The sequence below is a fragment of the Calypte anna genome, chromosome 2 (assembly GCF_003957555.1).
Source record: "Calypte anna isolate BGI_N300 chromosome 2, bCalAnn1_v1.p, whole genome shotgun sequence".
Classification (NCBI taxonomy): domain Eukaryota; kingdom Metazoa; phylum Chordata; class Aves; order Apodiformes; family Trochilidae; genus Calypte; species Calypte anna.
The window spans coordinates 112,472,734-112,499,368 of NC_044245.1; the positions used below are offsets into that span (position 1 = coordinate 112,472,734).

Here is a 26,635-nt window from a genome sequence, read left to right on the forward strand (position 1 = left end):
AATACTGGAGCAGACTGCCCAGGGAGGTGGTTAAATCACCATCTTTGATGTTTAAAAGAAATGCAGATGTGGTGCTTAGGGGCCTGGTTTAGCACTCCAGACAGAAGAGTTAGGTTGATGGTTGGACTTAATCTTAAAGGTCTTTTCCAACAAAAAATGATTTTATGATACAATAATTTCTCACACAAGCTGACAGACTGGTGCAATTGACTGCTCGATGATGGGTTCACAAGAAAATTGGTCCAGTATCATGAGGAAATATCCACCATCCTACTAAACTGGCCATATGCCAACAGCTGTAAATGGCTGGAGAATGGGAGAGTATTAGGGAGCATTTGCACATATGTCTAACCCTAGCTGCTGGGGCTCCTCCTGGGGGCTGCAGAATATTGGGCCTGGTACTATAAAAGAACATCCCTCTTGTTCTTATACAGAAGTTATCTCTGCCTTTCACTTGAAATGTAGTATTGTTTCCTTAAGAGGAGGGGTGTAATAACCCTCAAAATCTTTTGCAATTAACAATTCATTTCTTAAACACTTGGCACCTGGCTGTTGCTAAACAGTTTATGTTGAAAGATTTTTATTTTACTGCTTTTTCAATTTTGAAATATGAAGGTGATGTAGCATCCTAATTGCAGACGCAGTTATACCCATGTAAGTGCTAGTGCTGTTGTAACCTTTCCCTGGATTTCTGAAGTATATAATTACTATCGTGGCAGATGAATCAGAAGTCCTACTAATGATGGCATTTATTATTTTTTTCAGATGTAAGATGGTATGTGAGGATACAATTAGGTTTCAGATTTTTGTTTGTAACCAAATAGGAGTTGGTGTTGGACAGTATGTGTGCTGCTGTTGCCTGAACTATCAGTCCTGCCTCCAAACTCCCCTTTGCATATTTCCCACATGAAATATCTTGCAAATCCTGAGGACATCTTGCATCCTCATGAAGCTGCATAGACATATTACCCAGAATGTACTAATGCAAACAGGATGAGCCAGCACTGCAGACACACCACGCAGCACACCCTTTGTTGAATGTAGCCAACCTAGAGCCCAGTATCCCAGCTAGTCAAAAGCAAACACTTGGCAGAGGGTGTAGAAGCACCACAGACATGCAGGATATACTTTTTCCTAATACTGTCCCAGTGCCTGGTATGTGGGCTAGCAGGCAAGAAGAAATCACAAAATCCATAGTCATTACCTGAGAAATCCTCTCCCAGTGATGTCTAAGAAGGATTTGTCATGGTCTTCAGAGAGACCTGGATTTCAAATGCACTCTGAATAACCCAGAGCTGTACAGTCCTTCACTCAGTGTTTTAGGTAGGAAATTTCTCAGAACTTGTGCATCATCGTGTAAAGTCTCTGCAATGGAGGCAAGGATAAAATCTGATTCTCCAGTGCAGCACCCCATGGTCTGCTTAACACTGCATCTTCTGTCCTACCAACCTCCTTTTTCTTAACACTTTCCCAACAGATCAGCAGGTCTCCAAAAAGAAAGTCCCTCGCTCCACCACGATCGTTTCCCAGATTATATCTGATCCGGTGCCTGAAAGAGGACTCCACTGGAAAGAACCCTGCGAGCAGACCACAGCTCCCTGGCTCCCTGCCCTCCATCCCACCCGGCTGCTGCCCCTGGCTTCTCTCCCCATCCATCCCTGCCTCCAGCGCCTCACGCCGACCCTCCCCTCGCCCACCAAGCTGTGCTCTCATTCCCGCTCCCTTTGTCCGACCTCTCCCCATCCTCTCCTCATTTTAAGCTCTTCTCTTCGTTGTGCTCCATTCACTACTCCCTGCCGCTGTACTCAGGCTTCCCGTTCCTGTTTCCCACTCCTGATTTTGCCTGATTTTTTTCTGCAACATCTTCTTCTGGGGCAGATTTTTATTGCGATGTTCCTTGCTTCCTTCCCTCCTTTCTTCCCCGCCTCCGAACACCAGCAGAAAATCCCTCTCGTCGGTACTCAGTCAGAGCACAAGAAGTCACACACAGCTACGCCTGCACCCCCAACCACTCATCTCAAAAACCCAGCTACTCTGCAGCTGGGTGGCCCGGGTACCCCGCAGCCGAAGCTACAAGGTGCTACAAGCTGAACCCACAACTCGGGGGAAACACCGAACCCTCCTTGCGAGCACACCCACCCGCTCCGCAGCCCCAGCAGCGGCCGCCTCGCCTTGCTCCTCCCCTCCTCTCCCTCCCCGGCAGCTCCGCTGGGGCCGCCCCCTCGGCCGCATCCGAGCGGGTTCGGGGCGGGCTCGGAGCTCTCGGCAGTTCCGGCGGAAGGCAGCGGGGTTGCGGTGTCGCGGCGTGAATTGTCCTGCCGAGATGGTACCGGAGCCGCAGGGGCGGCTGGTGGCGGAGCTGCTACTGGGGGCGGGGGAAGCCCGCAGCATCCTCTGCCTCTGCTCCCGCGCCTTCGTCGAGTAAGCAGCGGCCTTGGCCGCCGGCACCGTGGCCGAGGGGCGGGGTGGGGGAGAGGGAGATGATGATGCGGGAAAGGGCCGTGCTGCTGCGGCAGGGGCGGCTGCAAGCAGGGGGAGGTGCGGGAAGGGTCCCTGTGGGTTGTGCTTACCCAAGGATACCGGCTATAGGAGGGGGCAGAAAATGGGAGGGAGGGGAGGCCACGCCGACTCTGGTTACTGCGGGGGCTCTTGCCAGAGTATGGGCGGCCCGGCCGGCAGCAGCAGTGGCCCCCGCCGGAGCCCGCTGCCTTGTCCTCAGCCGCCCCTCCCCATCAGAGGACGGGGCTCTGCTCTGGTGTCCCCTTCTTCTCCTTTCCCCTCCCCAGCTCTTCTCCCCCTCCCCAGCCGGGACCCGGAGCCTTCCCGCGCCAGAGCGGAGGAGCGGGTTTCTTAGCGGGAGCCGGAGGGGATGCTCGGGGCATAGGGCAGCCCGGGTGGAAAGGGACCATGAAAGATTGTCTGGTGCAGCCTGTCGTGTAAAAGGGAATGTGGATGAGGTTACTTAGCCCCTCTGTCCAGTTGCATCTTGAAAATCTCCAGTGATGCAGAATTTACCGCATCCCTGGGAAGGTTTTTTTTACCACTGAAGGTTTGTTTTTACTGTAAAAAAAATTGGTTTAGTGATGACCTCTTTATTAATGTCTGCATTCGTTTTTACAGAGATCGAAAATTGTATAAACTGGGATTAAAAGGATTTTATGTCAAAGGTGACAATGACAGTACAGGTAAGGGAATAAAATGCACACATATACTTAAAGTTACGTATACTATTTAAAGTACAGTAGGACTGTATAACTCTTAACCCATACTTTTGTTCTTGTTTTGAGCTTGGTTTTCGGTGCTTTTATTATGGGAATAGATGACAATAATAGCTTAGCACTTGCATAGCTTTAAAGTTACCATAATCATGATGGGGAATTTTGTGTCAAACCAGGTGCAAGGCTTGTTCCTGTCCAGACTGATTTGCCAGCTCACATAATCTCCACCTGCTGCACAGAACAGTGTAGCTTACAGGTCCCTGACCTGCTCTCAAATCATAATTCCAACTACCTAAAAATTAATTATAAACAGGAGGGTCTGCAGATCCTAGATGTTTGTCTGGGAGCAATGCCGTCCTGCTGCCTCAGGCAGCCTAGGACATTAGCATGATCATTAGCATAATGTTCTGGGACACAAGTAGAGAAGAAGGAATATCCCTGATGGGGACAGTTATGATTCATATGCTCATAAGGAATCATTTGAAGTGGACCAGAGGATTAAGTCACTCTCAACTTGTTTGTATTTTAGGAGTAGTCACTGTGGATCCTCTGACAAAATAACACCGTTCCTTTGCTCCATCCTCCCAGATTCCCCACGTATGTCTAGATGAGCATAGTTCCTTTGGCATCTGTTTTTTCTATTGCTGTCTTGCTAGCTCCAGCATCATGTAATGTCTTGATTTGAAAGGAAGAAGTATGAACAGAAAGGAATGTTCATAGAAGCTGGAAATCTAACCCCAGCACAAATTAGATGGAGGCAGTGTGAGTGAAGAAAGTAAACCAAGTTTTTGTGGATATATGACTGAATTGTGGTGAGTTTCACCAGTTAAAAACAGAAGAGTATTGTGCTGGGGTGATAATTTGGCTGTAAATGTATCCTCCAGAAACAAACATATTTTTTGTAACAACAGTTTAGAGAGCTTTTGTGTTTCATAAATTTCATCCATATTCTGTTCCTATTTTCTCAATGGTATTTGTCATTTGATATACATATGATGTTGCTTAAAAGTTTGATAGATGTGCAAGAAGTTATTCAATAGTTGGTCAGCTATGTCTGAGATAATTAGGTTCTGTAATTAACACATTACATTTTTTGTAAAATGGTATTATTTTTATTAGCATGTTTTTCAAAAATTTGGAACAAAATCAACATTTTCCTTCATTTTGTTTAATGTAATACATACCAAAGGAACTCCTGTAAAGAATTTTTTTTTATAGTACTAATTTTTCTGTTGTTTGCTGGGCATTTTTGTAATTTACTCTGCAAGTGATTGAAGCGAATGTTTGTGGTGGCTTCGCCCCAAGCACCCACACTCTCTACTCCAATTCTTATTGCTGCATGTTGGTTTATATTATGTTCAGCCTGAAGAAGAGGAGGCTCAGGGGAGACCTCATTGCTGTCTACAACTACCTGAAAGGAGGCTGTAGCGAGGTGGGAACTGGACTCTTTTCACAGACGACCTTCAACAAGACAAGAGGACACAGTCTTAAGTTGTGCCAGGGGAGGTTTAGGTTAGATATTAGAAAGAATTTCTTCACGGAGAGGGTGATTAGGCTATGGAATGGACTGCCCGGTGAGGTGGTAGATTCTCCGTCCCTGGAGACATTTAAAAAAAGACTGGATGTGGCACTCAGTGCCATGGTCTAGCAACTGCTCCGGTGGTTCAAGGGTTGGACTAGATGATCTCTGAGGTCCCTTCCAACCCGGCTAATTCTATGATTCTATGATTCTATATGGTATGGACTGTCCCTTTGGCCAGTTCAGGTTAGCAGTGCCAGATGTGGCCTCTCCTGATCTCTTGTCCACCCCAGGCTGCTCCCTGGGAAGGGCAGAATGGGGAAAAGAGAAAGTTATGATGCTGTGCCAAGTACTGCTTTAGCAATAGCCAAAACACTGGTGTGGTATCCACACTGTTACAGCCACAGATCGCAAACACAGCACCACAGAGGCTGCTGTGAAGAAGGTAAACTCCCCCACCAGCCTGACCCAGTGCAGTGTTTTGCCTTCTGGAGTTAGATTTTGGTTCCTGCTGATAGCTATGCAGAAATCCAGGTATTTGTGAGGAAAATTTTAAATGGGAAAGGAAGCCTAAGAGGCAGGTCTGCTGCTGTTTGTAGGCCATGCTGATGCCTTGAGGTATCAGAACTGGATTATATTTACATAATAGGATTTTTAAACAGGGGAGGAGCAAGCATCTGAGGAGGAGAACCATTACCCCAATGGGACAACAAAAGGGGGTACGAACCATGCTCTCGACCCTGAAGAAGCTGAACTAGACTCGGAGGCTGAGCTTATGAAGAGCATGGGATTGCCTCTTCAGTTCGGTGGGCAGTCAGCCCACAGGGACTTTGTGGTAAGTCTTTATTTACTGGATCTGTTCTATTTGCTTTGTTTCCAAATGTAGGGGCGTGTTTACTCCTCAGTTGTTTTTGGGATTGCACTTCAGGGAAATGGGTCTGAGCTGCCTTTAAGATGTTTGTCTCAGGTACTTCAAGCAACGTAACAGCACTGCGGTCTCTGCAGGTTGTGAAATTCATCAGCCAGTTTGACTAAACAGGGTCAGGGGCTGTACTTTATCCTTCTGTATCTATGTTGCTCTTGTTACTAGAGAGCAAGACTAAACTCTTGCTGCTGGTTTAAAACATCCATGGTAGTATCAATGTTTTGCATCAGGACAACTAGTACACGTCAATATGAGCACGTGTTCACACTGTCTGCTTTAGCTTTTAGTATCTTAAGATGCTAAAATAAAAAGCTAGTTTCTCAGATCCCCCCTGCAGATAATAAAGCTGTTCCAAAGGGCAGGAGTGAGGCTTGGGTGCTCTGCTTCCCATAGAGAAAATTTGGCCTTTAAAGAAAGGCTAAAACTTTTCACAGATGAGAAAAAGTGGGATGTCCACTTTGTGGCATACAGACCTCCCTGGGTGTGAGAGAGTGCTTTTGTGCAGAACTCTGGGGTTCTGACATGATTAATTGGTAAATAAGTAGAAGAAACCTGTACATGATTTTTACTGATGGTGCATAAATACACCTTACAGGTATCCAACTTGAAGCCCTAAGGATACATGCAATTTTTGTTGTTTGGTAGTAATACTTAAAATAAGGTGATTGAGAAAAAATGTTTTTTTACTGAATTACTGCTAAGCATTGTCCTGTACTCTGTGTGTATTTACATGACATTATAAGGGATGTGTATGAAAGATTAGGTTTTCTGAACCTAACTTTTTTTTAGTCCACCATTTGCATTTGAAATGCAGCAAAATTTGAAATTTCAGATGTAGGTTTGCAGTCTTTTGCCTATGTGAGTTATAATGCCTCATAGCCTCCACCTTTTTACCTGCCAGACATAGTTTGATATTTTATGAAAAAAATGGCAGATTTATCTGATAGAACATCCTATTTCTCTCGGATGTTTTAATCTTTTTTTTTTTATCTCTAAGCACAGGAAGCCCCACCAAAACAAGTAGAGTTGTATTTGATGAAACTTCCATCAAATCATGTTACGTTCAGTAACAGGTTTCTGTCTTCTGTTCCACTGGACAACTGTAGTAGTCTGAGTTTATTCTAACAAGTAAAAGGGATGTATTGCACAAATGAAAGGGCCATCTTTTCAGAGAAGAGGCTGTTTCCTTGTGTTTGTGTTAGCTAACTTGGAGACTGGCATGGGATGGTAGGAGCATTACACCCCTCATTTGCATCACCATCTCTGTTTATCATTAGACAGGTACACAGAAATTCAGCTGCAGGATTTACAGAACTCTCAAGAATAAAATGATGCTTTTTTGTTTAAAGCACTACAAGACAGCAAGGATTTAACAATCTATTAGGCTGTGTGCTGTATGTTCTCTATCCTAATGAGGCACCTGAACAGTATTTGCTGCTCAGGTCAGGCATCAGCCTCCACAGCCCCCCCAGAACATGTGCTTGATGTTATTGAGAAACTGTTGTAGTGCTGAGCTCAGCCCAGTGACCCCTCAATTCCTGACAAACCTCCCTTTAGGGTTTTATAGTGCTTCATGTTGATGTCTTTCCTCGTGAATCTTTGAGATAATAATGACTTCCCTCCTGGCAGTCGCTTCTATCAGCAATTCTGTCTTTTTATTCTGTATTTTTCTACAAACTTCTTCACAGTTCTTTCTCATAACTTCCTCAGAAATGTGAGCCAAGGTTCTGCAGCAGGACCCTATCAGATGTTTAAACCCCGCAACCTTTTGTGGGGAGAAAGCTAATAGCAGGGTTGCAATGAAAAGGAGGGTTACAATAGAAACAGAAATGTGCTTGGGGAGAGGACAAAACAGACTGCATAGACATTGTGGAGGTCTAAGTATGTTTTTCCATTTTATTTTAGGCAACAGAAAATCATAGAAAGAGAAATAACATGAAAATTGTGAAAAGGAAAAAGAAGAAGAAAAACGAGTTACAGCAAAAACATGAGGAGAAAACGGGCCAGGATCAAGCTTGTGGTGATTGTATCCAGTCTGTTTCTGCTGAACTGGCATTAGCTACAGAGCTACATGAAAACAGCAGCAAACCTCAGGCTGGAAATGAAGGGAACTGTGAAAATTCAGAAAGTCTTGCAAATGAGGCTTTACCCAGTGAACTTAAAGGAAAATGGGAGAAGTACTGGAGTGAGTATGGAGAGACTCTTCTTTGGCAAGGTTGGCTGGAGAAGCATCAAGAGGTCTCATTGTCTGAGGCTGCAACAGCCTCTGAGCCTTGGAATAGTCCAGCTACCAGGGAAGAGTGGGAGCAACATTACAGTGAACTGTACTGGTATTATCTGGAACAGTTTAAATACTGGACAAGTCAAGGATGGACTACTGAGAGCTCACATGGTGACAATGTGGAAGTTAATGGAGATACCCAGGAGACAGGTCTTTTGGGGAAAATGGATGTGGTTAGCCCAGGGGCTGAATGCACTGAAGTGCTGAGCTTGGAGCTGTCTCCTTCAAAAATCAGAAGTGAGGACATTCTCCCTGCAAGTGCTGAGCCCCACAGTAAAATAATCTCTGGGATTTGTAGGTTAAGTTTGAATTTGGAGGAAGTGGAGCAGAGCAGTGCAGCTCTACCAGTAGCCCACCAAGGTCTTCAAGAGCGTGGTTCATCTGACAGTGAAAGCCAGAAGGAGCCCTGTGATGGAGGAACCAGGAAGAGGAGTGCATCTTGTGAAAATAAAAGTATTAACCAATCAGGTAATACGAAATCAGCTAAAATTGATTTTACCAGAATTTCTTCAGGTGGTTATATGTAAGAAAGAAGGGCATGTCTGTATCATGCCTTTTTAAAAAGGCATCAAGTATTTTGCTGAATGATTGCATACTTGATTCCTTTTTCTTGTCTCTGCTCTCTCTCTGAGCTGTATATTGAATCAATTCTTTAGCAGCAAGTGATTCTAACAGAACATATACTTCAAAAATCTTCAAATATATTGCAGAAAGTGGTGAGAGAGCACTGCTAGTTTGTATTTCTTTGTTTATCTTCGTGTTGATGTTGTAGCTGTGTCATTCAGCTGATTTGTCTTTTTTCACTGTCTAAAACGAATGAAAACTCAAGTTGATGTTCTCATGAGTCTGTCAGATTTTAAGGTGTGGTTCTGTCTTGATCCTACAGTAGATTTGGATTCAGAGGGGTGAAAACTCAAATCTCCTTTCCAGCAAGAAATGAGAGGAGTGTTGGAATCCTCTCATATTAAACGTATGTTTCACATAGCTAATGAAATGGGAACAAAATTTACATACAAGGAAGAAGCTGTTTTGAATTTGTACCTTGTAGGCGTTTTATTTTTCTTGGAGAGCTGATATGATTTGAAGTTGGTTCTGCTTAAGATGATTAACTCTACATTGTAACTTATACTGCAGCCTTGTATTGGCATGTTGTCCCTCAAAGACAGGTAAATATGCATGTGTTTGGCACTTTTGCCTTATTTGTCAGATTCAGGTATGTAAGACAACCGAACCATAGCTGCAGATCTACTCTGTGTACAGAAAGATAAGGAATTAATTTATAAGAAGGAAAGTATGATCTGATCTATCTTTTTTAGGTTCACAGGGGCCATGTAGCTTGAAATCAAATGACAAGGAGCAGTTGCTGCTTCACAACCAAGATGAAGATGAGGATGAAGAGCCTCCTGAATACAGACATACCAAAGTCAAAAGAAGGCAAGTCATGAAATTTAGACAAGCTTTTTTCTCAAGAAGCTCAGGTCCTGAAGCCTCCTGATTTACAGTAACTGTTTGTCTGATGGAGATTGTGAATTTAAAACTTCAGTACAATACTATGTAGCCTTCTGTCATGGCTTATCACTTATTCTGGCTTATCACTCTACCTGGCAACAACTGTTGGATATTTCTTCTCTTCCATTGCTTTATGAAAACAACGTACAGCCTCAATGGCTGTGCAAGGTGACGTTACTGTTCACATGCCACTGAAGTATACAAGATTTTAAAGTTGGAGCAGCTTGCTTATCTAGGTCTAATTAGTGTAGGTGATACAAGAAGAGTAAATAATCTGTATTGTTTAACTAAATTGAATTCTGCAAGTAAAGTGCTCAGTGCTGTGGCAGTCATAAAATAGCTACTCTGCCTCGTCATAGTCTTCCTTCTCTAAAAATTTATAAACCCAAAGATGATGAATTGGCTCTTCCTCTCTAACAAATTTACCAACTCAAAGGTGAAGGGATGGATGGGATTATTCTTCTAATGGTGTTGCTTTGGTTTTGTTCTAGTATTTTGCTGCTGCCATCGCATTAATAATAAATAATAGTATCAGTAAAGTAATAGATGATGAAGGTAATTTGGAAATATTGTGAACAAACACAGTCTTCATCAGGTCCACGTAGGGCTTGATTTTTAATACTTTAAGAGGTATGTACTCATGCCTATGAATAGGCTGGTGTTACCTGCCCTGCTTAGTTTCAGTAGTGTGTGGAAGAACTTACTGAAGCCCACATTTAAATGTTTCAGTATGTGAGTTGCTTAGTGGTGTATAAGAGTGGTTTTTGCAGTAAGTAACTTCGTCATCTGCATTTTTTCTTAGCCATGAACTGGATGTGGATGAGAACCCAGTGGAAGATCCTGAGGAAACTTGCTCTGTTTTGGGTTTCAAGTGTGGCACGGGACAAAAGTAATTCCTTATGGGGAACTCAGGGGTTTCTTTGTGTCTGTTCTTTTAATTTTTTTTTTTAATTTTGAAGATGATTTCCAAAGTTAATCTCTGCTCTTAATACAGCTGTCATCATTATGCTAGAGAGAGTTGAAAAGTTACAAAGAATAATTCAAGAACAAAAAAAAGTGCATTGAAACAGAAGTGTAGCTCATAAAGTACTTGTAATTGTGTAAATGGTAAATGGCTGGGCTGCTACTTAAATTAGGAATTCTTAAAGGCTCTGACAGTGAATGATCCTCTCAGCTTTCAATTCTTTTGGTTTAGATCACAACTTATAGCTGTTTCATATTGGAATGAGGTTGCATTATACTAGTAAAATGTTGCTATGCTAATAATGTGTTGCCAGAGATACTGACCAATGAAATTTCATTTTGGTGGTATGGCCTAAAGATACGGTGGGCAGTGCTCCACAAGAGACAAAAGCAGCTGTTTTGGAAGTTCTTTGCAGCCACCAAGAACATGTTTTACTCTACTAATCGAGATACTTTTTTATTTCCGTTTCTTCAGGCTGATCTGGGAAATTGTTTCCACCTAAAATTGTATGCCTAGTAGAAAAAAAAACACCCTAAAAAACTGAAACTGATTTGAATAAACATTTTCAAATACAAATATTTAAAAGTTTTCATGAAGGTACATTGTTTTGCAGCTATATTGAGTGGCTTATATTTCAAGATTGAAACAAATGTCTCATAAGGAAATAATTTAGTCTAAATCATCTTCTGTAGACATCAACATTGATATTAGCTTCCAGATTGGGAAAAAAAAACAGCTAAGTCTTCTTCCTTTGTTTTTTTTCCCCATTTTATTCCTTTATTTCAGGTATGGTGGAATTCCTGATTTCACCCACCGGAGTGTCCAGTACTTGGAGAAAAAAGCAAAACTCAGGTCCAAATTCTTGGATATGCGTAAACCAAGAAAGAGCAAAAACACACACATCTTCTTTACAGAGGAATCTGAAATGTCTTGCAAAAAAAGTAAAACTTTGAAGAAGGTAAGTTGAATTTTTAATGTTAATTCCAATTCAAATTCTCTAACTCATAGACTTGTCTGCTTATTTAATTGTTGCTGAATTATGAACATGGAAAAAAAATTAATTGCCCAGAGTAGGTGCCATTTTTACAGTGTCACTCCACTGCTTTCTATTCTGTTGTGTTGTGTTTTCTTTAATGTTGTTCCCTGATTAGGTGAAGATTAGTTTGGTTAGGGTAGATATGGAAAGATGTTGGTGGGCTCTTGGCAATTTATTGAGAGGAACCCAGACTTTATGACAAAGTTATGTGAAATTTATTCCTGACATCTGGATGTGTAGATGTCTGTAGTTACTAGAAGCATCTCTGGTTTCCAAGTACATATAGGGGCATTTGTTAATGATTTCTGCAGTGAAGGGGAAAATGTTTGGATATTTTAGTGTATTAACTTCATATTCTTATCAGTTTGTATCAACTTTTTTGCTTATACCTCTTCCTGTATTTAATTTCACTTTTATGTTTAAATATTTTTTTTTGGCAACTCATAAATTAATGAGAAAAACTTGTTCACGCTAGAGTTTTCTTAGCTGAGTCTCTTAAAAAATCTTTTACTTCAGATTTAAATGCTACTTTGTCACCTTTTGGGATGCTTGGCATTCCTTAGCACCCAAGTGCAAAATGCTGTTTCCTGTTGGTGACAGCACATTTTGTATTGAGCTCCACTCCCAGTGCTATCATTTTTGATCAGAGGCTTGACAATTTCTATCTTCTACCTGAAGACAGTATTGTTTGTGGTCAACTTTAATAAGGAGTAGAAAAAAAAAATTACAAATTTCTTCAGACTTTCTGGTGAGAACTGCCCCAGTCCTTTTGCTAGTCAGAGAAATAGTAACATAAAAGTGAGCATCAAGAGACACCTTTGAAGAGTTTGGACTAGCATCTGCGTGTTTGTTAGGGTGTAGTGCTGAGTTTTCTACTGTGCAGCAGAACCCTATGGCGTATGCACTATTTGATGCATCTTGGAGCTTATACAGGTGATGTGTGAAAGTGAATTTTACCTGTTCATCCAAACATGGAGGGCAGAGTACAGCTTCTTTGAATGTGGATCAGAGACAAGTTAGTTATTAAAAGGTAGTAGTCTTGGTTAAGCCTGACCATTAATGTCTCAGGTATTACTTGAGAATGTTTTTTCTTATTTATCAGTTGATTTTGCAGAGATTCTCTTTAGCTGGCGTATTTCATGTAGTTTCCAAAAGCAAGTTGGTTTTGAAATGCTGTGCAGAGAGGAGTAGAACAAGACTTGTTTATCCATTCAAATGTTTTTTACTGTGGGTATTTTACTTTGTTTTGGTTTTTGTTTTTTTTTGCAAAATACATGTGGTTGGGAGTGTATGCATGGCAGGTGTTTTTGAACTCTAATGCTTTTAAACTAGCCTTATAGTTTAAAAGTAAGCTGTTTAACAGTCTAATTCTAATTGTTCATGATATTTTACAATTTGCAGGTGGAAGCATTTTTGAAGCAGGTTAATAAGCCTGAGGAGGAGGCCACATCCCAGACAGCCTCCCTTGAGGGTAAAGCGGAGGCATCATCAGGAAGCAGCGACTTGGAGGATCAAGAAGGCATTGCTGCCTCACAGGTGGCAACACTGAATGCTGAAAATGAAAACCCACCATCTTCCAGCATGGCTGGGTGTGATCCTGGAAGGAGTAACGTTGAGGAGGAAGCTCAGGATGTGGCAATGAGTGGCTGTGATGGTTGGGATGCGGGGAGGAAGGAGCACAGCTGTGGGCGGCAGCTGGTCCCTCTGGATATTCCTGATTATCTCCAGGCAGAGACAGAGGATGTCGGCCAAGGTACATCCGTTTCTTACAAACAGGGAACAAATTGGCTGTGGGCTTAGTACTGCCTTCCCAAATTATGGCATTGTGTGGTAGCTGATTATTCTGTTTGTTCAGGAAGACTCCTTAAGTCCAAGGGGTAATGAGGCCAATTGAGAGCTGTGCTAGTGGAAGTAGCTTGTTGTAGTGGTGTGCCAGAATACTAGGTCTTGTCTTTAATCTTGGCAGTATTTCTCTCTCTGTAAATAGTCATTGTTGATCCTAGGCATCACCTAACAGGTCTTCAGTTCACACACTTTTTTCCCCTCTGAGGATGAGAGTGATTAACTTGGGGGTAAATATCACAAACTTTCAGGTCTTGGGTTCTCAGATGCACATTGCTGAACTGTGTGTGCAAGTGTGTGCTGTTAAAATTATTTTCCAGAGGAAAAATATCCATCTGACAGTTACTCTACTGTGTTGAATTTCTACTGTAAAGCACTTGTCTACTCCTTGTTTATACAGTGGCATTTAGATCCACTTGTTTGCTCCCTGTGCAGAGTTCTATTGCCATCAGTCAAAGATTATGCCTATCCTGTTGAAGCTCTTAAATAATGGGTGAAGTTTTATGATTTTTTTAGGACTGTGACTGTTACCCATCAGGTAGCACCGTTCTCTTGAAACAGAGGGTGCTCTTTTTTAACTTAAATCACTAATCTGCATAATCTGGCAAACAATAATAAAGGTCATTTATCAGTGTTGCTTAACTTGAGTATTTCATATTTTAACTCTAACAGTTACATTCCTAGCCTACAAGAACAGTAATTATTAACTTTTTCAGTGTCTTCTAGTTGCAGATGAAAAAATTATTGCAAAGAAGAAGGAGAAAAAAAAGAGGAGAAGGAAAAAAAATGCACTGGGAACTATACCTGCTGAGATTGCTGCTGATCCAGAGCTGGCCAAGTACTGGGCACAGCGCTACCGACTGTTCTCTCGGTTTGATGAGGGAATTAAATTAGACAGAGGTATGTTTAGCACTAACTGCACTGACTTGGTGGTGTAAGATATATGCAAATACAAACCTGTAGCCCTTCTTGCAGTTTCTTATAAGGGAAGTGTTACTGACTCTGTACTTTCACCTCTGGATAAATTCCATCTGCCAGCAGGCTTTGGCATCAGTAGAGCTTCTACTACTGAACCTTAGAGTTCTTCAGCCTGGAGAAGAGGAGGTTCTGGGGAGATCTTACAGGGGTCTTCCAGTACCTGTAGAGAGTTACAGGAAGCCTGGGGAGGGACTTTTACAGGGGCATATAATGAGAGGACAAAGGATAATGGCTTTAAACTGGAAGAGATGTGATTTAGATTAGACATTAGGAGGACTTCACTCTGAGGGTGGTGAGGCACTGGAATAGGTTGCTCAGGGAAGCTGTGGATGCCCCCGCCCTGGAAGTGTTCCAAAACCAGGTTTGAGCAACCTGGTCTAGTGGGAAGTGTCCCTGCCCATGCAGGGAGGATGTAACTAGATGATCTTTAAGGTCCCTTCTGACCCAAACCATTCTATGATTCTGTGATTCTAGCATGAGACATCCCTGTTCATATTATTCCTGACATTTGCTGAAGATCATACTGTCCCCAAATTACACTTGGTCAGGACTTTTTTAAGAACTAAGTTACATTTTTTAATTTCTGTATTTTATAATACAATTTTGTGAAACTTTGAATGTGCTGTTGGACCTAGTTTTGTTCTACTTTTTTTCTGACTTTCAGCAATCACTTTCAAAGTTACTTTTTTCATGTTTACATGGAAACCACTTCCAAATCATAAATTCATAGGTAGATGAGGAATTAGGATTACTGCTTTTTTATATCTTGGATGTGTTGGTTTTGTAAACCTTTCCCTTCTACTACTCTCCCGTATAAACATGTAGATTATTTGGCAAACCAGACGTTGTAAAGAAAATAATGTGTCAGATATGAGTAAATGTGTTCTGTTTTCATTTGTTACAGAGTGTAATCATAAAGTATGCATAAAGATTTTCATAGCTGTCTCAGTGGACTTGTCCTTGATAATCCAGAGTCCTTGGCACCAAGCTGAACAAAGCAATCACCGAGATTCAGGCATATCTGTTTGCTTCAGTGAGACTTTATTTGCTTAGCAAATCTCTGGACTGACCAGAATTTATCATCTTCAGAGCCTGTATTTGCCGGTCAAATGCGTTAAGCCAAAATTGTTGGGATTAATGCTAAACCTTCAGTTGTGGAGGGTTGTTTGTTTGCTTTGTTTTAGGTAACCTTGAGATGAAAGGCAAAAATACATGTCTTCCCTTTCCTTTGCAGAAGGCTGGTTTTCTGTTACTCCTGAGAAAATAGCTGAGCACATTGCTGTCCGTGTCAGCCAGTCGTTCAACTGCGATATCATAGTGGACGCGTTCTGCGGGGTTGGGGGAAACGCCATTCAGTTTGCATTGACCTCAAAAAGAGGTAAGCATGGGTGGTGTATAGCACATTGTTTTGCTGCTTTGATCTTTTTCCCTGAAGAATTGAGTATGGACTTCACTGGTTTCTTGTTTTGGTTTTTCTTTTTTTTTTTTTTTTTTTTTTCGGTTTGGTTTGGGTTTTTTTGGTTTTTTTTAGTTTTTTCAGTGCTTCTGAAGCAACAGATGCCCTTTTGCTTCATCAGACTCACAAGATGAGCTTTCTTCTTTTAAAAAATACCTATGAAACTGCTTTTCTATTTTAAGTCAGAGTTGAATTTGTGTTGTACTTGTCAAAGTTATTTTTACATGGCACAGTAGCTGGTCTGTCTGATACTCTGAAGATTGCTGGTGAGAGCTGAGTTTTTCTTAACAGTGCCAACCTGCAGAGATGCCACAAAAATGCTATTTTCCCAATTGTTACAACAAAGTCTAGGTACTTAAAAACAAGTTATATGTGGTAAGTACTTAAAACACTTGAATGGGATTACCTGTGGGTACAGCAGAACCAGATATGGAAAAGTAGTGAGAATTTTAGTCCAAATTCCTGTTGCCAGCTGATGACACTGGAGTGAATCATGAGAATGCTTTCTGTAAAAACACTGACTACTTGATATTTCCCTGCTTGTCAAACACTAGTAAAATACCAGTTCATCTAACACTTTTAAATAATTTTTTACCAAGGTAAGTGGTAGTTTCTGTTGCATTAAATCTCATAGATTATGATACATCCTATAAGTATTTTATAAATTTCACTTAGATTTTTTCATGGCTAAGTTTTTATCTCTGTGGTTACATACTGCCTTTGCATTCTGTCTCTTGTGCTGTGCTGAGTTGTTTTTTAAAACCCAATTTTCAGCACAATGTGATCAGCCACAGATAAATATCTTTAACAAAGGGGAAGAGTAAGTTTCTAAGTGACACCATTTAAGCTGTCAGACTCCTGCCAAGCTGGAAGCAAGGAGGACTTTTCTTTTGTAGGCAGCCAGCCTTACCCATCCAGTACTTGAGCTAAGATGAGGGATTCTCATGGTAGTAGATGTATGACTCTCAAAAGCAAATCCTTCCTAGCTTTGCAGCAGTAGCTGAGCCTTCCTGGTCTTGGCTGCCTGCTTTCCCTTGCTGGTTTGTAAATGCAGCAGTTCTGCTCTTGGCGGACCCTTTGCTCTTGGCTTCCAAGGGCAGGTCCTTCCCTGCTGAGGAGCTGTAGCTTCGTGCCTACCGTGATCTACAAAACTGAAAACCTTCCATACTGCACAATGATAGGTTATAAATATGACTCCTGCAGAGGAACACCCTCACTCTGAAGGGTTATGTTGGTGGTCAGGTGGCATTCTCAGCTCACGTTAACCCCTAGGTGTCCTCTTTCTTTTATTGGCAGTGATTGCTATTGATATTGATCCCGAGAAGCTCAGTCTTGCCCGGAACAACGCCGAGGTGTACGGCGTGGCGGATCAGATAGAATTTGTGTGTGGAGACTTCATGGTGCTGGCTGCTGACCTCCAAGCTGATGTTGTGTTCCTCAGCCCACCCTGGGGGGGGCCTGACTATGCCACTGCTGAAATCTTCGATATCCAAACCATGATTTGCCCAGATGGATATCCTTTCAAAGTTACATACCGTTGTGGTTTTCAGTCCGTTATGAGCCGGTTTCTCCCTTTCTTCTCCTCCCTCTCTTGGCACAGGCCTTGCATGTCCAGTTGGCTGACTGTGGATAATAGGACAGCAGCTGAAGTCCAAGATGTGCTGCATTTCTTTAGTTATCCTCCTGTAACTTCAGCTATATCACTGACCACTTAAAATTAAATATTTTTTATTATAATTTTTATTTTTTTTAAAAAATCCGTGTTATTCTTTAAAGTAAAAAAAAACTTCTAGAGAATTCTAGTAGCTTCTTAACTCAAAGCATAGATTCTGCAGGTTTAAGTCCTTTATATTATTTTATTGAAAAAAAACAATCAATAAACAAATAGCCATGTCATACATATGTATAGGCCATAACTAGCTTCATGAACTACCATTTTTTGTCATTATTTTAACTTTTTAATTCAATCATAAAAGGTTTATTTTATTTAAAGTGCTTTACTCGATCTGTTCTCAATCATACCACCTATCTATGGATTGGGAAATCATAGAAGAACAAGCAAAATATTAACTGTTATAATTAATTATATAATATATATAATATATATAATTATATAATTTCCATACTAATTTATTAACAGTGAGAGTGAACACTCATCCAGCTGGAAAGTTACTGGCATAATAGTTTCTTCAAATATGAAAGAGCAGTGGGTTTTTTTCACCAAAAATAGTCCCAGCTGTTTCCCTTTTGGTGAAAAGGCTGCTGTATTTGTTAGAGTGAGAAATCTTTGTATCCATGTGTGAGAGATTTCTCATAAATGGGTTAGAAGACAAGCATCAAACCAATGTAGTAACTATGAACTATATTCAAATTTCTCAGCTACTATTCTGCAGTTCAGTTACATTTTTTTCCCCCTAGTTTCTGAGAAAGTAATTTCAGAACAGTAGCTGACTTACATAACCAGAACACTAACTAGAATTTAATTACATAATAATTGAGTTTGAGACATGTTTTCAAAATGAATTATTATAAACCAACTTCTCCCTCCCCAGTCTTTTTTTTTTCCTTTACTGGCCTCTACATTTGAAATTTTCAGGCTCTCCAAGAAGATCACCAACAACATTGTGTACTTTCTACCTCGGAACGCTGACATTGATCAGGTGTGTTACCAGATAAGGGCTTGGCAATTACAAAAAGTTTAGCTGGCTTGAAGTATATATATTTTAACCACAAACCTAAGATTTCTAAGTCTGTTCAGATGAATGTGAAAGGTTCAGGTTTTTTGGGGGGGGTTACATTTGAAAATTATATAAGTGATTTCTGTGTTTGCTGTACATATATTTAGAAATGGGAGTAGTAGGTCATTTCCATGGTGCTGATACTGTTCCTTCATAACAGACTGGAGATTCTTGCAGAAAATCCAAAGCCAGTAGAGTTCTTGAGTACCAGACAGATACATCACCATAAAAGAAAAAAATAAATAAATTAACTGGCTCTTACCATCTGATAAATTGCTCAGTCCTGGACTTTAATCACTTTCAGTTTATGAAGGAGTTGCAGGAAATCACTGCACAGCCTGCAATCACTATCATCACTGATAGTAGATTAGAGACAAATGTTATGCCACCAGAGGTGGCACTGAGTCTTGTCTATACAAGTGTGTGGTTCCATATGGACTGCCTGCATTCCAGTGATGGTGAGATAGGTAGTGAGATGCATCACTGACTTTAAACACACAATTTGTTTCACCAGCATGCGGTTTTCTTCACCAGTGTGGGGTACTAGAAATTTTTGGTTTGTTGTTTGGTTTTTTTTTAGAGCAACTAGATGACTGTAACAATTCCCCTTGAGTGTCTGGTTTAGGTTCATCTGTATATTTTCTATATTAATGATTTAGATTTTTTGCAAATAAGGAAGTGGTGAGGTGTTCTTACCTGCATCATGCCTCAGAACTTTCCAGGATTATTTCCCAGTTTTCCAAAAGTTGTGTCTGACTTAGAGATGGAAATTTCTCAAGCCACATATGGTTTGCAGAGTTGTTTGTGACTAGCAGCTGACTTGAGAAACAGGCTGAAATTCTCATGGCTTGAGCATTGGCACGTTGTGAGTCTCTGCTATGTGACACACAGCACCGTTCATACAGCAAGTGAAGATTCAGTTGTGTCTTCCATTTCAGGCTGATTTAAGTTCAAAGCAGCTTATGAATCTTTGAACCTTAATTTGAGTCAGAATTTTTCTACTTCCAAATTCTAGCCCTTGTGTTTTATCACAAGTTCCATTCCCACAATGAAGAATGACCTTACCATGGTCTGCTCCTGAGCACTTGTTACTGTATTTACAACAGGATAAAGGCATCTATATTTCACTTACATTCCCACAAAGTTGTCTAAGAATACTGTCCACAGGCTTGAACTCAACATCTCTATGCTGTTGGGTTAGGTGTCTTGCCACCTCCACATCCTGGTCTGGTTGGCTCTCAATGTTGTTGGCATGCTCTTAAGTGTTCCTCGATGTACATGTGCAGGTTTGGCTTTACAGAAATTGCTGAAGAGTAACTACTGCTGCTCAAAAACACAGCTTTGTGGTCACGGGTAGGTTGTTAAAAGCACGTGGCTGGTGGCCTGGATTTAGTTCAGCCATCCAGGCTAAGAGAAACCAGTTCCTTATGCCTTTCTCTGGGGATTGTCCCAAACATGACCTTAGTGGGTACTCTGGTCCACAGGAGACTTGTTATGGGTTTGGCAGCCAAAATCTCTGGCTGTATTTAAGAACAAAGTTTCTGATGTTATTGCCACTGCACTTCTAGGGCTATGAGTCTCCAGAGAAAAGGAATGTTTATCATTAAAGTTCCTGAGTGGTTAGTGTGGACAGTTTTCTTCTCCATTTGCTCAAGGTTTTTGCCCACAGTTGTGATCCATGTTACTTTTCTCATAGACCAGATAGTGTGGTTTCTGTGCTGACAACTGCCTTGGCAAGGGTCTGTGGACACCACTGCTAGTGTGTAGTGATACATCAGTTCTCGTGAATGTATTCAATGAACTCCGGGGCACCATAAAAGTTTGACAGATTTTTGCAGGAGTTTAAATAAGGCAATATTTGCTGAAGAGATTATCTGATGCCTTAGGTTTGAATGAAAGCTTAGGCTGTTAAGTTTGGTTTGTAATAAGGTTGCTCAGATGTATAAGACAGCCTCTTTTGCATACCCAAAAATTAACTCTGTGTGCTCATACACATATATAAGGCTTTCAGAGATTGCTTAGCTCCTGGAATAGGTGATCTAATGTACTCAGCCTTCTGCTTATAATTGACTGGCTTGAATCTGCAACCAAGGTATAACTCTGAGCTTTGGCAATTAAAATTGATTTAGAAGCTGCCTTAAATGCCACTGCAACCCTCCATAAAGATGTTCATACAGACTGAAAGCCTTCAGTTTGCTTGTGTGACTGTGGATCACAAACACAAATGGAAATAAATGCCCAGGAGTTAGAAGCAGTTTTAAAATAAAAACACTTGACAGTAAAAATACTTAACCTGGAGTTAAAGTGCAGCTGATTTAGAGGAAAACACATGCTTCTTTTTACAGTTAGATAACAAAGAATAGAGGTCCTGCTGCTAGTGTGAAAGCAGGTGATAGCGGACCTTGACCCAGCTGTGTTGGTGGTGTTCATTGCCTTAGTGGTAGACAAGACATCTAACCTGGTTCCACATGATGTTATTGCAAAACCCATGCTTATTGTATCTGCACACAGGGCCTTTTTTTGTATACTATTTAGTGTGGTAGGGGGCTGAATTCCCTTAAAAAATCCAGTATTTAGGTGGATGAGGAGAAACGAACTGCTGTACTTCTGCCTCAAGAGGGAGCAAAGAACCAGTGGAATATGGTCAGTGCATATACAGGCAATGTCAAATACTTCTCTTAATTGCATTCAGTCTTCCTGTTTTCAAGCATGTACTTGTTACAAAATTTGTAATGGATACAGGTCCATTTTTAGGTCGAAATAGTCTTTCAAAAATGTTCTTTCTAGTTAAGAAATAACCAGGAAGCATTATATATGTATTTTTTCCCTAAAGGGGGAAGGTACATGAAAATACATAGTTTTATTAATAGTGTCTTTTATGTGGCTCCTATGTGTGACACCCTTGTTGATGCATCTCTGCTGCATCTTTGCATCTGAGTTTTGAATATTTTTTTTCATATACCTTAAAAAAAATAAAAGAAAAAGGGGGGAGTTGTGTAAGCTACCAGTCAGAAGTATATTAACACTGCATACGTTCTTGAGGTTAAATTTATATTTGGCTGTCAGCAGTGTTTTTGAAAAACAACCCAAAAAGTTTGGTGTATGTAGAATTCCCACAAAGTAGGAGAAAATTAGCACTGTCTCAGTGATTGCTTGCATATTTAAATCAAAATTATGCCCCAGCAAAATGAAATTAAAACACTTGATAAATACTTGGGTAGATAAAAGCTGTTCTTGCCTTCTATAGGAAGATCTAATATCACTAAGCTGATATTATTTAAAATAAATTTTAAAAGAATATGCTTGTTTTGACAAAATTTGGATGAAAATAAGTTTATTCCCTTTACTCTGCTGTTGACTGACTTGCTGGCAGCAAAGAACCTGCAGCTGGGATGCTCAACCTTCCCCTTCTCAGCTGGTTCATTTCCTCCAGATTAAGAAGAGGAAAAGTCACATCTGCAGGAGATCCTGCATTTAGGTCTAAATACTCCAGCAATATGTAAGCACGACCTCCACAAGTGACTTGAAAAGCCAAGTTGCTGAGACAGAGTGATTGGATGTTGTCTGTAAAATGTTAGGAAAGCTGTGTTCTGCCTCACTGTGCAGAGAGGAGGGTGTGTGTGTTCACCTTAGGGACCATAGAACAGGATGATGGGTTAATTTGATTGTATTTCTAAGATGTTTGGGCATTATAAGAGATAAAATACTGTGGGTTGATGCATTTATGTAAGCTGGTCATTTTTAAGTAACCATAATTGCATACACAGCACCTTCTAAGCATCCTGCTTTTAACTAACATGCATTCCCTGTCCTTGATGAAAGATAAAGCCAGAAGATAAGCCTATCAGGCACCAAACCAGAGTAACACTTCAGGATTTTAATATTCCTAAAGTTCATAGTGTTCATAGTACTGAATTGTAATTTGCCTATCTCAGTTCTAAAAAAATAAATTTCTAGCCTGTCAAAAGGTGGCAGCACCGCAGCAGCAATGGTATAATTCACCTGCAGACCTCTACTTCTTTTAAAAAATGCTGCCTGAGAACATTTTATTTTATTACAATCAGTGTAAAGAATTTAATTGCCTTTTTTCAAATAAGTTGGGATTATTTTTTTTCCTATTTTTTAGTTTGAGGGTTTTTTCCCCCTGTTTTTATTAGTGTTGTGTAAAATGAAATGTCACAGTGTGACTTTGTATGATCAGCAAAAAGCTGATGCCAGAAAAGGTTTTGGAGGGGAAAAATGTTAGAGCTTTTTACCCTCAGTAAACTTAGTTGGGGGCTGGAACAAATAAGAAGTTACTAAAGAAATGTCAGTATGATAAAAAAACCAACACTTTGAGCTCAGAAATACATCTGGACAATATAAAGCAAGTTTGCACATTAGACAATTTGTGCTCCTGAGATAATCTTAAACGTTTGCTTCCCTTTTCATAGTTCTCTTCTGATGTCCCCATTTTTAAATTTTGAGACCAAACCTGCTGGCTGCATTTTTAGTGGTCTCTGGCTGTAGCTGTGGATTTGTTCCATCAGCAGTTGCTGAACAGAAGGGTGAAGCATCTAGGTGAGAAGGATGCAGGGAAGTGTGAAGTGGAGCTGCAGCCTTTGCCTCATCCTGGGCACCTGCAGATTTACCCAGCAAAGGAGCCAGTATCTTCCCCCTGGAGTACATGAGTTTGGGCTTTAGAACAAAACAGGATAATGACAGCTGCCAGCAGGGAATCATCACATTTGCACAGGAAAATGCAAAACAAACCCATTTTGGACTAGCCAGATTTTCCAAAGAAATTAAGAAGCCTTTCCGTGGTAACCCCTATAGTTCATTGCAGAAGCAGGAGATGAGTGTCAGTATTTCTAAAAATAGCTGAGCACCTCTATTTTTCTCAAAGCCCCATTCTTTAGTCTGCAGTTATTTTTAGAGGGCATCCCTCCTCCTAGCTGGCACCTTTCAGGAGCTTGGTGTGTGGCAACTTCCCCTCGTTAGGCTGTCAGGGTTGACTGAGCTCTTCATAGGGAAACTTGTCAACTCCTGCATAATTAAATTTGCAATCTCCAGCAATTCACAAATCAGCACTGTCACAGAGGATTTGTGGTTCTCTCCTCTGAATACTGGAAGAAGGCTTTGAGGAGTCTGCGGTGCTGGATCTGTCGCTGCAGAGCTTAAAGCTCATTAGATTTTTATCACCGTTGGGTTTATCAAATACTTCTAGTAGTCACTTGAAATTCATCTTAGTTATCCTGGATTTAACATGTGAAGACCAGGCACAGCATGTATAACTTCTTGGATGTTCTTCAGTGGATGTCATCCCTCAGTAGAGAAGCAGCATTTACCTGTGTAATTGATGAAGCATTTTGCTTGGCTTGGTCTTCTAAGAGAAATACTTAGTAAACACTTGTGTTTAATATAGGTGCAGTAGTCATACTAGATAATGCTAGTGACACAAATTGTGCCCTGAAAGCAGGAATATGTAACCCTGAGGCAGTAATTTCAGTATTCATACATTAAGTTGACTAATCCATTTAATATTTTAGAACATTTCCTACAAAGTACATTGGCTTTTTGAAAGGGACATTCCAGCTTTTCTTCATAATAAGTTAAAAGTACAAAATAAACAACCTAATAGAGAAAAATATGGATAACAATGTTAACTGCTTTTAGAATTTCAGGTAAGAAAAGATAAGTTGTAAAATTTACATTCCTGATCACTCGCCAATTTCAGATTCTTGTTCTATTTATAAGTCAGCCAGCTTCTGCTTTTTTACTTAAGTGGCAGGTTCCTCTTAGACATGAACGTGGAGACTTTTCCTATTACCATTAAATTGAAGGATGAGGAAACTGCTCAATGTTCTGTTTTTGTCTGCAGAAACAAAAAAATGAAGAGGAAAGAAACCAACAGAAAAGTAAATGCTTGGTTTAGATAAGTGTGGTAATTTTCTGTGCAAGTCAATAAAGGTTCAAAGTATAACTTAGATTAATCTGTTATTTCCTTTTGATAGCAGGCTGGTTTTTTACTTAGAGTAAAATAGAGGAAGTTCAGCATGTTTATATTTAAACCTGCTCTACAGAGTCACGTCCCAAAGGAGTTCAGAAGTGTTAAGAATGCAACCTGAACTTTTAAGTTTCAGCTGCTACTGTCCCAGACTTCTTTGTTTAAAGATCAGTAAAAATCTACTGCTGACTTGTAGAAGTCAATCACTTTATCATGCAGGGAAGCTTCCCTGCATGGGGAGCTGTAGAAAGAGTTTTCCTGGAGCAGGCATCACAGAGCAGACCTGGCTGTGGAGCAGGGATCCCCACTGCAGCACAGGTCCTTGTGGTGCACACTGAGAGGGGAAAAAGCAGTGAATGCTCAGTTTTGGCATTTTTCTCTTCCTTCTGTCTGTGCAATCTGCCAGGGTGAGAAATTGGTGGCGTATCTCGCTGTTGTCCCTCACAGGAATGGTACCAAGCATCATGAGTAGGAGAGGAGAAAGAATTGGCATGTTCCAGTCCAGAATGCAAAGTCTGCTGCTGCAAAACATTATCTGTAGTTGTTAAGCATTAAAGGTGTTCACGGGGCTCAGTCGACAGAGCATGAACAGTGAAATTCTCACTCCAGTGATTGTAAACATGAGAGCTGGGACCCGTGCTGCCTGATGAGCTCTCCCTGCCTGCAGTTTCTCAGCTGCCAGCAGCCTTGCCCTGCCCCGGACTTCAGTGCACACAACAGCATTTTGGTTGAAATAGCAACAAAAAAAACCTGTTTTAACTCTTTTTTTGTGAACTGACCCACCTGTTTGGGTTTAGGATTCCACCCACAACCACTTGAAGCCTGCTAATGTCAGGATTTTTTAATTTTCCTCCAAAACTTGGGCTTTTGACACCTACCAATCACAGTGTACAGCTTGCGTTTCCATTTACCAGATGACTCCAGTGCCCTGAAAACCAGAGTCTGATATCTCTCATCCCAGCACAGTCTGTGAAGCAATGGCTGCTTACCTGTAGCTCTGAAGTCCTTTTATTTTCAGGGATTGGGGGTGAGGGCAATTTTTTCAGTCACAAAACAGCGACAAGCCACTTGTGTGAGTAAAAGAAGAGAGAGAAAGAGGACCAGAGATGTTAGGTGCCAAGGAGCATTGTAAAGATTATTAACAGAGCTAAAGATGTTTATATATTTCATGTGAATAAAAGCTTTGGGGTTTTGCCTCTTGTCCTGTGCATCCAGTGATCTGGTTTTTGATCTTTTGTTTTTCAGGTGGCTTCCTTAGCAGGGCCAGGAGGAAAAGTTGAAATAGAACAAAATTTTCTCAATAACAAACTGAAGACAATAACAGCTTATTTTGGTGATCTGATAAGGCATGACATCTCCTGAATTTAGCCTGGATTCATCCAAACCCAACCTTCCTGACTGCTGCTTTGCTGAAGCTTTTGTACAGCTGGCTCATCAAAATTACTTAAAGCCATTTTTTGCTTTAATTTCTGTTTACAGAAATTTGTTCTGTTTATTGCTACTGTCAATAAATGTTTTATAATAATTTTGACAACGTTGTAAACATAGAGGAGCTTTGAATGTGGGAAAAAAGATCATTATCAAATGCAGTCTTGCAAGGTTCAAGGCCAACCAGTTGAAGAAGAGTTCTGAATTTCTTTGGAACTGCTACTTCTTTATTTGCTCTGGTTTGGAGCATTCGGAAGGTCAAAAAGAGTAGTCTGAAAGCTGCCATGTGTCAGGAACTGCTGTCTGTGCTTGAGAAACAAAAGCATCTGAACATCAGGTGGAACTAGATGGTTGGCTACACCACCAGAGGTTAACCCCAGCTGGCCTCTGGCTCCCTGCTCACTGGGAAATCATTTCACCTTTTCTTTGCAGGATGAAAGTCCACATTCCTTACAGTGACTGTTCCAGCTTGGTGCAGCACAGGGAGAGAGTGGGACATACTTGGGGCTGGTGGTGGGGCTCTACCCTCTGGTTTTTGTTTTATTTTATTCTTCCTTGCCCGCCCTCTTTCTTACAGAAATATTTTGAAAAAAACCCAACACTTCTGACTAGAGGTTTTTTGTCTTTGTAACTGGAGTAGTATGTGTGTCCCCCTCTTTTTGAGGCCTTTTGGCCTCCTTGCACAGGGAGGGCAGTGGGCAGCCCAGCTCTCCCTCCTGAGGGCTCTCTGCTTATATTGGGGTTTTTTTAGGGCA

General features: G+C 40.9%; 1 protein-coding gene across 1 annotated transcript; it reads left to right on the forward strand.

Annotated features, from left to right (window-relative positions):
• Positions 1-2,290: 2,290 nt before the first annotated feature.
• Positions 2,291-25,982, forward strand: TGS1 (trimethylguanosine synthase 1). The gene is made up of 13 exons (XM_030445132.1): positions 2,291-2,421; positions 3,121-3,185; positions 5,400-5,572; positions 7,568-8,411; positions 9,260-9,377; positions 10,255-10,341; positions 11,203-11,374; positions 12,854-13,205; positions 14,021-14,194; positions 15,507-15,650; positions 17,025-17,241; positions 18,310-18,388; positions 25,698-25,982. The coding sequence occupies exons 1-13, from the start codon at positions 2,324-2,326 to the stop codon at positions 25,812-25,814; spliced, it is 2,640 nt and encodes an 879-aa protein (XP_030300992.1). The 5' UTR covers positions 2,291-2,323; the 3' UTR covers positions 25,815-25,982.
• The last annotated feature ends 653 nt before the right edge of the window (positions 25,983-26,635 follow it).

Coding starts and splice junctions, on each gene's coding strand:
- TGS1 (XM_030445132.1), top strand. CDS start 2,324: ATGGTACCGGAGCCGCAGGGGCGGCTGGTGGCGGAGCTGCTACTGGGG. Junction 5,573..7,567: donor CAGCCCACAGGGACTTTGTG/GTAAGTCTTTAT, acceptor ATTTTATTTTAG/GCAACAGAAAATCATAGAAA. Junction 14,195..15,506: donor GGGAATTAAATTAGACAGAG/GTATGTTTAGCA, acceptor TTTCCTTTGCAG/AAGGCTGGTTTTCTGTTACT.